The following is a 12,764-nucleotide window of genomic DNA, read 5'->3' on the forward strand; positions in this document are numbered from 1 at the left end:
GCAGCCTTTAAGGTTAAGCTTCTAGTGCTCCACTCACTCTGGAAGGTGGTTTCGCTAAGTACTTCTCTCCATAAAATGGTGAGTGTTATACTACTTCCCTTGTTGAGAGGGTCATTATGACCTGAGCTCTCACTATGCACATGGGTGAGCATGTTCAGTACTCCGCTCACATTAAAGGGTTGTTATGTTGAGGACTACACTTCTCTGGAGCTCCATGCTGCAGCGGGTTCAAGTTCTTAGGCTCTCTGTGAGCCTCCTTGATAGCAGCCCTTAAGGTTAAGCTTGTAGTACTCCCCTTGCTCTAGTTATAATGACTGCTTTGCTCCTTAAGATGTTGAGCGCTATAATACTCCCCAAATTTTGAGGGTCACTATGTTGAGTATTTGTTCCCAAAAGCATGTGTGAGCATGTTCAGTACACCTCTCATCTCTTCACTCTTTGGAACTCTATACTGCAGCTGGTTCAAGTTGTTAGGTTCTCTGTGAGTCCCCTTGATAAGGTCTCCTTTAGGTTGAGCTTGGCAGTACTCCCTAACTTGTAAGGGTCGTTATCCTGAGTACTCCCTATGGTAGTGAGTATGATAGTACTCCTTTCACTTTGAGGGTCATTATGCCAAGTACTTGCTCCTGGGAGCTCTATCATGTGCATTGGTTGAGTGGGATTAGTCATGCCAAGCACTTTGCACCCTAAAGCTCTGCATGCAGCAATATTAGGTTGTCAGGCCTTCTAGCCTCCCTGTAACTTTTTTTGTATGAGGGCAGATCAGCCTTTTAACAGGTTGAGTGTGTATATATTACCCAAACACCTGACCATATCCCCTATTTAGATATGATTCCAAGCCTTAAAAATCTGCCCAGGGGCAAAGCTTCTTTTCTCTTGGCTGCTAGCAGGTAAGTTCCTTTAGGGCAGGCAGCTTTGACTTTTTGGCCAAAGGGGATATTGTCACTAACAGCCATCAAGGGGCGACTCAGATGGTCTCCTGTGAAGTGCTTAGTGCTGGCCTTTTACATAATTTGGCATGCAATCTCCTCAGCATGGCAGAGTGGGTATTTCATTTCCCATAGAGACCTCTAGAGAACACAGTGCAAGTTCCCTGAAAGGGAATGTCTAAGATTAGGCATGTAACCATGGTTCCCTGAGAGGGAATGAGAAACTGTGTCCCGTCACCATGCTTCTGGGATGCCTGCTCTGTGTCCTTCAGATGAAGAAGTGGATGGTGTGCTCCTCCGGTGCCCTTTTATTTTATGGTCAAACAGATAGTGACGTCATAGGGTGTTGCCAGCCAATGTTATTGTTGTGTTTAGACATGTGCTTTGGACACCGTGTCATGCTGATGGTGTTCCCCATAGCAACCTCTAGAGACACTAAAAGTGTCTCTTTCCCTGTTAGGGAACCATGGTAACATGCGTAACCTGAGACCTTTTGTTCTACTACTGAATTTTTTTTTTTTTTTTTTTATTGTATCCTTTATGTGTTTCAGCTATTTGGGTGTGTGTGCCATTATTAAAGTATGTTTCTCTTTCGTGAGTGAGTTATAATAGAAAGTACTGTGCTCTTTATTTAGAATTATAATGATGAAAATGTTGAAAAGAGTGATCTGTATAGTTCAAAGTCTTCTTACACTTTTTAAAACTAAATTGATAATTATTTTATATAAGTGCTTACACCGAGTTTAATGACCACTTCATACATGTAACCACATCTGTAATTGCAGTTAAGGTTAGTAGAACCACCACTAGCCCAGAATGCAAATTTAGAGCATAAGCTCAACTATAAGATGTCTTTACACACATTCAGAAAAAAAAAATATATGCAAAAATTATACATTAGGTATGGGTACAGTAGCTTGTCACTGGGACATTACCCTCAAAAAGACACCTTTGTAACTTTACCACTAAAGGGTTTGTGATATCACCATAAGTGTACATATCAAGGCCGTTGCTAGTGGGGTGAAATGTAGTGATGATTATAGGGGCCCAGAAACCAAAACTACTTTGTTCTTTTGTCAAAAGAAATCACGACTAGAAATCTTGTTTACATCACGTTTATAATGGGTTTTATGTTTTTGTCTAGTCGCTCGGGCCAGACAAGGCTTCACAATATGTTAAGAGGCGTAACATTTCCGTCTCGCACTTGAGGCATTCAGCCAATCACAATGCATTGGATAGCTGGCCTATCACAGCACAATTCACTTTTCAGAGAGATGAGCCTTGTGAAAATCGACGTGTTTCAGAAGCCGGGCATAGAGGAGAAACAATAATGTACAGTATGTGGAAAATAATGTTTTTTTTTTTTTTTTACCTTAAACCGCATAAACACATTTCATTACACCAAATACACAAATTAATGTTCTTTTTAGCAACCTCAGACACTTATTCAGACACTTTGACCTGACCATGTTTTGCCAAAGAGTTTTTTCTTTAATTGCTAATGCAACCTTTTTACACCACAGACAAAATTAAGCATTGCTTGGTTATTGGTCGACAAAGTATTACAAATTGTCTAAATATTTTCATACTAACAATTGTCTACATTTTTGGTTGATTGTAATCCATTACATTCCTTTCTATCAAAGTTAGCTGACATTATCAAGATGAATTTGTTAACTCTTCTTGTCATATTTTGGTACCATTATCTAAAGTATAGAAAATAAACTCTGATAATGTAAGCAATGTTAAAGGTGTCTGAATACATTTTGCTTTGATTGTACATTTAATTTTTACATTGAAGACTATGCAGTGCTATTTTACATTTTTCGGACCATAAGTCGCACTGGACTATAAGTCGCATTTATTTAGAACCAAGAACTAAGAGAAAACATTAGCGTCTACAGCCGCGAGAGGGCGCTCTATGTTTTCAGTGTAGACTACAGGAGCACTGAGCAGCATAGAGCGCCCTCTTGCGGCTGTAGACGGTAATGTTTTCTCTTGGTTCATTTCTCTCGGTTCATGTTAAATTAATTTTCATAAATAAGTCACACCTGACTATAAGTCGCAGGACCAGCCAAACTATGAAAAAAAAGTGTGATTTATAGTCCGGAAAATACGGTATCCAGTTTCTGTACATGGACACCTACAAACTTGAAAAAACTTAAACATTGTGTAAATATCACAAATAAATAAGTAGAACAAACACACAAATTAAACAAATTTAAAGTTTCAAACAGGGCCCACTGGTACAACCTGCACTGAGGCCCCACAAACCCCAGCTATGGCCCTAGTACATATTACTAATCTAGGGGAAGTCATGGCCTAATGGTTAGAAAGTCAGACTTGTAACTCAAAGGTTGTGGGTTTGAGTCTCAGCACCAGCAGGGATTGTAGGTGGGGAGGAGTGAATGACCAGTGCTTTCTTCCATCCTCAATACCATGATTAAGGTTAGACCCTTGAGCAAGGCACCAAACCACCAACTGCTCTTCAGGCACTGCAGCATATGTCTGCCCACTGCTCTGTGTGTGTTCACTACTCACTAATGTGTGTTTTGGGGGTGTGCACACACTTGGATGGGTTAAATGCAGAGCACAATAAAGTGAAAGGGACACCATACTTTGGTACACCTTATTTCACTTCTAAGGAACTCATATGTAACATTTAAGGGTAAAGAAGGTATAAATTTGCTAAGTCCTTTTGAGAACACTGCCCCATATTTTTGAATATATATTTTTTCTGACAGTGTAAAGACATTCAACATCTCCCAGAGACACGTTGTTCAAATCAACCACCATCATCTTAATGGTGAGGAGGTTTCCCATACAATGCCATGATGAATATAGCCATATTGTTCCCTTTGTGTGTTTTTTTTTTTTTTTTTAAGAGGGTGGCGATGTCACATGTCAAGATCTTCCAACCAGCCACACTGAACCAATATGCCAACAAATGCTGTGTATATTATCCTCAACAACAGCTCAAGAATTTATTACACAACAATTTCAACAATTATTTAAGATAGTATTGCTATTAAAAATCTACACTTGCACTAAAGCCTTCAACAGATTTTTTCCACAATGACCCTGACAGGAAGTGCTCAACATACAACAGAGACTAGCTGCTGAGTAGTGAAAATGGCACAGTCCATCATCCTGCTCTAAATAACACTAAAAGGGCACAAACACTGAAAAGATTTAAAGGACGTGCATCAAGGTGTTTCCCTTTTTTTCTACCCCAGACTATGGTCACAGCACTGTCAAGAAGTGCGAGTATTCAGATCTAATCAAAAACTACTGAGCAGCTTCTTTGGTGTAATGTAGCCACTTCAATGGCCTCTAATATTTCGGACTAGGATAGCTGAACTAATGCCGTTTCTATGTTTGTGTTTTCCCAACCATTCAATGCACTCCCAAATGAATGACAGCTGAAAGTGTTTTGCCACCACCTTCTTATATGCCTTATTTGCACCTATTCTTAAATGCACTCCATTTCCTTCTTGTCATATAAAAACACACAGCATTGTTAAATGTTGTGTATCAGATATGAACATGCAGTTAGTGTGGATATGAAACCACTGCAAAACATTGTAAATACACAAAGGAGGGAGTACAATTCTTTTTTTTTGGGGGGGGGGGGGGGGGTTAATTAAAATGTTAACTACTAGCCTGATAACAAAATCATGGCTCTTTGAAATGTCTGCTGCTTATAGCCAAATAAAAACAACGGGCCTCCATTATCATGCTCCTTACAGAATCATGGTGTGATGAGGCTGAAGGGTAGCGACAACCATAAGAAACTCACACAGGCTGCGAGAACTCTGGAGGCTCATCGTTGACATTGGCCATACGAAGACGCACGGTGGCTGTGCCGGTGCGGGGCACCTCGCCCTTATCCACTGCCATCACTACGAATTCATACAGGTGGTTGGGCCTTTCATAATCCAGAGGGACTGCCGGAAATATTGTACCATGGGCTGAAATGATGAAATCTGGACTAAGTGTGTAGTATGTGATCTCTGCATTCTGCTCCGAATCACAATCGCTGGCTGATACTGCAAAAGAGAGAGAAAACAGGAGGTGGGTATTAAAACAAAGAAATGCAGCATCAGCTAATAGGATCAATCTTTATTTGAGGATCCATTTGTAAATGGCTTGGGCACATACACTTGTCAAATGAACAACCAGAATGGTTATACATGGCTGGCACACGACTGTGAGTCGTATTGCATCTGATAACGACATTAAAATGCAGTGGAATTCAATAATGTTTTTCCAATGAACCTTAGATACAAAGTAGCTGCTTTGCATATCAACTCAACTAGTGTCAACATAAAGGAGTAAATATTGTCCAGTTTCCCTGAATGTGCACTTTAGACAACCAATGTTTGCGGAATTATATATTAAGCGTTTTTAGTACTATTTTATAAACAGCATAGACAGACAGACAGACATATAGAAAGATAGACAGACAGATAGATAGATAGATTTATCTGACTATATATCTTTTTTAGAAGATATTGTTATATATTTACACACACACACACACACACACACATATATAAGATTAATAAATACAGTATCTAATGTCTTGCTTATTGTTAGTTAATCCATTAACTAATGTTAACTAATGGAACCTTACTGTAAAGTGTAATTCAATTCTTTTTAAAATGTTATCTTTGATTTGATTCGTTGGCAACATTTGACTTGAAATCCAACAATCCAACAGTGATCTTTTTAAAGGGTTTGAATTTGATTGAATGAATTTGATTTTGCAAGTAACACGGCAATTAATTTCTGTCACATTATTTTGACAGTTAATATTTTGGGCTTCGAGCTGGTTTTGATGAGCTTTTGGGCTGGAAAACATCCACTTGTTCTGGCAACATTGCCCTTCAGTTCTCTTGCAGTTTCTTGAATCCAGTTTGAGCAATACTAGGAGTATGACTGACTTTGCAGTGATCCCAACCACACATACCACATGAGAGTGTGTGCTCAGTCATGTCCTCTAGATTATCTTTGTGGGAGGCCTTGAATCCCCCTCCACTGAACAAAATTCCATTTATTACAACTAATTCTAACATTAAAGAATAAGAATAAGCTAAAGACAGGACTTTAAGAGGCCATTTACATGACGGTGACCGTGATTTAAACAAGGACAACATGTTCCTGGAGCAACATCCTTGTTGATCCTGGAACAACATTCCAATTAACCAATCAGAATTGAGGGATTACTTTTTAGGAAACGTGAATGGTTTTGAAAATATTGTCGTGTATATGAGGAAAAAACTTTTCCGTTTTTGAATACATCATTGTCGTGTAAATGTAGCCTAAATGGGATAATTCCATACTGATACATCCGCATTGAGTCTTACAATCTTCTGCTATACATACTGTTAAAGTGCCCCTTAAAATCCAGCAAACCACAGCCAATACAAAAACAATTGTTCCCCCAGATTTTTAAATCATAAATTGTCCATCTCATTCATTATGAATGTTTGATAAGTAACTACATGTTGCATATTATTCTTGAAAGTAGCCTTTCTTCTGTTCATCCAGGTTTAACTGGAGGTAGCAAGATATTTTTGTTGTTGGTGGAGATAATTGTTATGAAGCTCACACAGACTGGTGTGCAGATGCTGGTTGGCATGCACCTGCTAATCAGCACATCTGCTGTACTCCTCCCTGCATCACATTTACCATTCTGTCAGGAGTCTCTGTGTAAAGCTCCCAAATTGCTTGCCAAGACCTGTTATTCTCCAGGCCAACAGTTGTTTTTGTTGTTGTTGTTTTTTTTACGGTAACTTTCCAGTGTTTGTTTGTTTGGCATTGTGTCTGCATTTACAGTTGGTCTGTCCTTTGCAGTTGTTGATTTGTCCATCACTTCATTTCTGTGGTGCTTTGATAGCAGCTGTGGTTGTCTACAATTTAATGAGAATATGAAAGCTCTTTTTATCATGGCTGAGGGCATGTGTTTTCCATTCTGTGTGTTACAAGTGCACACTCAAGAGTTAGTACATAGACTCCAGATTCAGTGTGCAATTTAGATACAAGAAAGGGCACGTCAGGGGAGAAGTGCTTCAAAGGTGGTGTTTAACAGAATGACAGAGGATGAAGATAGCATCTTCTCACCTTGTTGTCTTGGTGTCTGTGAGAAACTGACGTTCTAGGGCCATACTAGTCTCATGCCACAGCCACAGGTTGACTATACAGCTTGTTTTTGGAATGTGTCTGATACATACTGCAGGCAAAACTGGAAAGCTCTTTTTGGAAGACTCTAATCTGATTTGTTGATTTCACAAATTATTTGCATCTGCACAACATTAAGCAAGCTGTGCACCGCACAGAACAAAGTCACATTGTTACGCTCTTTCTGCAAGAACTCACTAAGACGTGCTCCTAGCCTAAAACATGAGCAATGAATTACTTGAGAATTTACAATATTGTATTGCAATATTGAACTCTTTTGTTAAATGGTAATACGTTTAAAAAAAACTGATATTTGAATATTTGGTTTCAAATATCCCTTCTACTAAAATGAAAAGCATGACAAAGTGACTAAAATGAAATGTAAAAAAAAATAAACACTAGGTCATTCTATTATATGTGTTCTTATACAAAGACCTTGAGATAACACAGGTCCACAGCCTTACCCTGCAGAAGCGATGTTGCAGTCGTGACTGTCTCAGGGACACCGTCTTTGCTATAAATGGACTGCTGGAACTCAGGAACACAGTCATTCTCATCTGTGATGATCACTCGCACCTGTGAGAAACAAGCGAAATGGAAGCCAGAAGGCACAGAATAGAAAAGTGTGAATCATTAATGGAACATTACGTTCAAATGGGCAGATCATAATATCTTGAACTATGAATTATTATCAGGGAGTAAGTAAGAACATCACTATGCTCCTGGTGTTTCACAGAGTCTGAGAAGCTGCTGTGGTTTCAAGAACACATTCCCAAAAAAGCTCTTTTAACAAGCTTAAAATGTCATGTTCTATCACTCTTTATAACATTCATTCAGTTTCATCTTGGCCCTTTCTCACTGCAAAATTATTTTGTGTAATGCAGTTATGTTCTTACATAACCAAGCATCTGCGCCTGAAAATAGAGTAGTTGTGAAGTAGTGAATCTCCAAACAAAAGGACAAACGCCCTCCAGTATCTCATTGCCCTGTTATAGCTCTTTTTACCAGTTTGTTGCAAAAGCATCAGGGAAGCTAAAAGAGGCACTTAATGTCTCCCATAAGACTGAATTAAGCTGAAAGTTGCTGTCTAGAAGAGGAAAAACACTGTGAGTGCTTTTGCCCTGACACTGTTGCTCAAGCTTCCTGGCAGATGCTAAGTGACTTTAATAACCTACTCGCTTCAATTTCAGAGACCGGAAAGATGAAAATAGACAGGAAACGTCAGAAATGGTCAAAATTGTGACAACAGTTCAGAGTCTACAATGTTACTCATATTTCTAACACTAACAGAGACCATAATCCAAAATCACATGAAATAAAATGCCTTCATAAAAGGCTGAATCAAAAAGAGGAGCTACAAGACAGAAATATCCCTGAGGGAAAGTTCTGGGTTCTCAGTAACTGTTCAGAGTCCAATTATATAAGTTGTACTTAGTAGTTTTTCTGTTAATAGTGAAACCAATGATGACATTGTAGCATAAAAAGAGATCTGACATGATGGACACAATCTGGGAACATACAGGATTAACATTTTGTGAACTGGTTAGACTCATTTATTGACATAAACAGACACAAAAGATCAATTCACATATCACACATCAATATGGAATGCAAGGAAATGCTATTTTACACAGGCAATTTCTAGGCAGTATTTTTTACAGCAGATCATAAATAGAAAATGTATATCCACTACCGAAATTCCCATGACATTTTCAGGTCTGGAACGCAATTACAAATATTGCTGATATTTTCAGATTGTCCGTGACTGTGAGAACCCTAATGACTGTGACTGAATAGGCCATAATTATTGATTCTGAAGCCTTTTCATTTTGCACTTTGTTAATTATGTCATTTTAAATCGTGTTTTGTATTGTTTGTTGTAACTGGTGCTTTAGCACAGGTGTTCAGGGTCTCCAGAAGCTGAGATGTGAGAAGAGTTATAAAGTGATTTCAGGCTGACAGATGGGCTGTGGTGTGCCTGAATGCATAGAATGCAGCAGGCAAATTTCTCTCAGGACCACGTCTCACAGCATTCTTGAAGTCAAAAGGGTCTGTCAGTTTTTAGTATTTTTATTATTATTATTATTTTTGTCTGTATGCCCTCTTGCTCCCCATTTGCAGTTAGACACACAGTGGCACGCATTGTTTTGTGACATTCCCCAGCTAATAACTGAGATCTTGGCTGGCCTGCCTCAGGCCAGGACAGATGTATGGATCACTGAGCAGCCAGATCAAGTCATGATGAGGCGAGACTACAACCTCCAGGGGAATGTTACAGTAAAAGGAATGAATGCGACTGCTAGGCATCTCTTTGATTTAGGTTAAATTGTTGCCCTTACATTTACCACAGTGCCACAACCCTCTTTATTATACATATATATATATGCGAGTGTGTGTGTGTGTGTGTGTGTGTGTGTGTGTGTGTGTGTGTGTGTGTGTGTGTGTGTGTGTGTGTGTGTGTGTGTGCGCGTGTGTGACCCTGTATCACATAGGTTAATTTTTAGCAATAGCCAAAAAAAACACTGAATGGGTAAAAATTATCGATTTTTCTTTTATGTCCAAAATCATTAGGATACTGAGTAAAGATCATGTTCCATGAAGATATTTTATAAATTTCCTACAGGTAATATATCAAAACATAATTTTTGATTTACAATATGCATGGCTAAGAACTTCATTTGGAAAACTTTAAAGGTGATTTTCTCAGTATTTAGATTTTTCTTTGCACCCACAGATTCCAGATTTCCAAATGGTTGTATCTCGGTCAAATATTGTCTGATCCTAACAAACCATCATCAATGTTAAGCTTATTTATTCAGCTTTGAGATGATGTATAAATCTCAATTTCGAAAAATTGCCACTTGATACTGGTTTTTATATATAGTAGTTGTTTTTTTTTACCTGTCTGTTTGTTTAGCTATCTATCTTTTCAACTATATAATTTTTGCATTAAAAATCAACTGTATATCAGCATGTTGAGACACAATATGATTACTGAATAAAAGTAAAAATTCGACTAAAGTCAAATTCCCTACCAACAAGAATTATAATACTGAAGATTGTTATCAATAGTCTTGACAGTCAGTCACTGTACTGTGATATTGATGTTTTCCCATAAACTACCTAATAAATACATTTCCACTACAATACATTTCGTTATGAGCAAAAACTTCCCATAATGTTACTCATTACAGTAGATCTTACTCTAGAAGTAATGAAGTTAGAACCAAGAGTTAATGAACCAGTTTCTCTTCAGACTCAAAACTAAATCTAACACTGTCTAAAAATGTGGATGTTTTAGAAATACAGAAATTAACATTTTATCTATAAAAAACAAACTATTATATCTCAAATATATAAGCACCAAAGATACAAATAAATAAATACATCCGTGCATAACTAAGCATAATCACTGTATGATTTAAAGAGAGTTGATTGATTGTGCAGAATGTGTGAAACTCTTAAATGGGCATCCTGTCTGTGCACCTGCAGCACTCACCTCAGCAGCACTACTGAGACTGTCCTGATTCTCACTGGCCCGCACCAGCAGCAGGTAGCGGTGCTGGTCACTCTCATAGTCTATAGTACGGGTCAGACTGATCTCCCCAGAATCTGGCTGGATGCTGAAAAGACTGCTGGGATTGATGAGCAAGCTGTAAGTTACTGGCTGTTTTTGGAAGGACACTGCTGGAGTGACTAGGAAGCTGGATGAGAAACGACAAAGAAAGAGACAACCTAATTGACAACAATTAATTATGGTGTAATTGATGATGATTATTGAATATAACTGATTATGTTGTTCTAAAAATAAACAAACATAAAAGCAAAGAAGAGTGGGTTAACAAAGGTAAATAAAACGACAAGTGTGGCAATGGCGCCTTTGCTAATATGGACATCTGTTGAATACAAGTTTCAACAAATCTAAATTCCAAGGTGAATGCAGTATATCTTTTTAGACGTAACTGAATGTGGGTAGGTTGGGGGGGGGGTTGTTGTGGAAATAAATGGAAAGATAAATGGAAACAGCTAACAGCTACAGCAGGTAAGAGATTCACCACAGGCTCATTGATCTTGTGTAAATGTAGAATAAACAATTTATAATAACACAGCATCACAAAACATACAGTACTGTGCTGGTTAACACATATATTGGGGCAAAATCCATTACAGAGGAAAGCAAGTGGTAATGGAAAAGTTTTCCTCCTCATTTTCGATGACAGATCAAATATCTCTCACTTTAGTCTCATCCTGATGCCAAATAAAAATATGTTGTTATTTTCATTGGAAGGAATAGCTCACTTCCAGAATAAATATTCTGCCATCAAATTTGTATTTATTTATTATTATTACCCCCTCCCCCCCACAAACTATGGAAGTCAATGGTGCCAATCAACTGTTCAGATACTAACATTTTTCAAAATATCTTATTTTGTGTTCAACAGAAGAAAGACACTTACAGGTTTGGAACAAGTGGAGGGAGATTAAATAATGACAGACTTTTCTTTCTGGAAGTGATCTACTCCTTTAAGGTCCACTTATTGTCTTATTGATCACTGTCATTATCATTTCCATTTTCTCATTGTATTTTTATTCATTGGGTCGAATCATGACCTGTGCTTACACTTAGAGAACAAAATCATAAAACCCAGCAATTAAAGTGTATCAATGCAATTCCATGACATTTTTTATGCATAATCAAAGTAGAAAAAACACACAGACAAAATTGAGAGATTATAAATGATTGTAACAAGTGACAATGAAGATATCACAGCATTAAGTCTAGGATAATCATTTAAAGGGTTAGTTCACCCAGATAGCAAATTTATGTAATTAATAACTTACCCTCATGTTGTTTCAAACCCGTAAAACCTCCGTTTATCTTTGGAACACACTTTAAGATATTTTAGATTTAGTCCGAGAGCTCTCAGTCCCTCCATTGAAGCTGTGAGTACGGTATACTGTCCATGTTCAGAAAGGTAATAAAAACATCATCAAAGTAGTCCATGTGACATCAGAGGGTCAGTTAGAATTTTTTGAAGCATCGAAAATACATTTTGGTCCAAAAATAGCAAAAACTACGACTTTATTCAGCATTGTCTTCTCTTCCGTGTCTGTTGTGAGAGAGAGTTCAAATCAAAGCAGTCTGGATATCCGGTTCGCGAACGAATCATTCAGTTCACCAAATCGAACTGAATCGTTTTAAACGGTTCGCATCTCTAATACGCATTAATCCACAAATGACTTAAGCTGTTAACTTTTTTAATGTGGCTGACACTCCCTCTGAGTTCAAACAAACCAATATCCCGAGTAATTATTGTACTCAAACAGTACACTGACTGAACTGCTGTGAAGAGAGAACTGAAGATGAACACCGAGCCGAGCCAGATAGCGAACAAAACATTGACTCATTCACGAGTCAAGAACCGTTTCTGTCAGACGCGTCCGATTCGTGAAACGAGGAGATGTTGATACTGTGCATGTGTGATTCAGTATGAAGCAGACCGACACACAGGGCGTATGAACTGAACTGATTCTTTTGGTTATTGATTCTGAACTGATTCTGTGCTAGTGTTATAAGCGCGGGTAAACCGAAGGCTTGAATCAAGGGCAATCATCGCAAATGACGCCATTATACGTCGAGTGCAAAAGAAC

General features: G+C 38.1%; 1 protein-coding gene across 1 annotated transcript in view; it reads right to left on the minus strand.

Annotated features, from left to right (window-relative positions):
* The window catches only part of LOC132108000 (neural-cadherin-like), a 273,951-nt gene that overhangs the window by 145,749 nt on the left and 115,438 nt on the right, over window positions 1–12,764 (minus strand). Inside the window, exons 4-6 of the mRNA XM_059514421.1 lie at window positions 10,612–10,816; window positions 7,577–7,688; window positions 4,729–4,978 (exon numbers count right to left, since the gene is read on the minus strand). Coding sequence (XP_059370404.1) covers window positions 4,729–4,978; window positions 7,577–7,688; window positions 10,612–10,816 — 567 coding nt within the window. The remainder of the gene's footprint in view (window positions 1–4,728; window positions 4,979–7,576; window positions 7,689–10,611; window positions 10,817–12,764) is intronic.

The sequence above is a fragment of the Carassius carassius genome, chromosome 2 (genome assembly GCF_963082965.1).
Source record: "Carassius carassius chromosome 2, fCarCar2.1, whole genome shotgun sequence".
Classification (NCBI taxonomy): domain Eukaryota; kingdom Metazoa; phylum Chordata; class Actinopteri; order Cypriniformes; family Cyprinidae; genus Carassius; species Carassius carassius.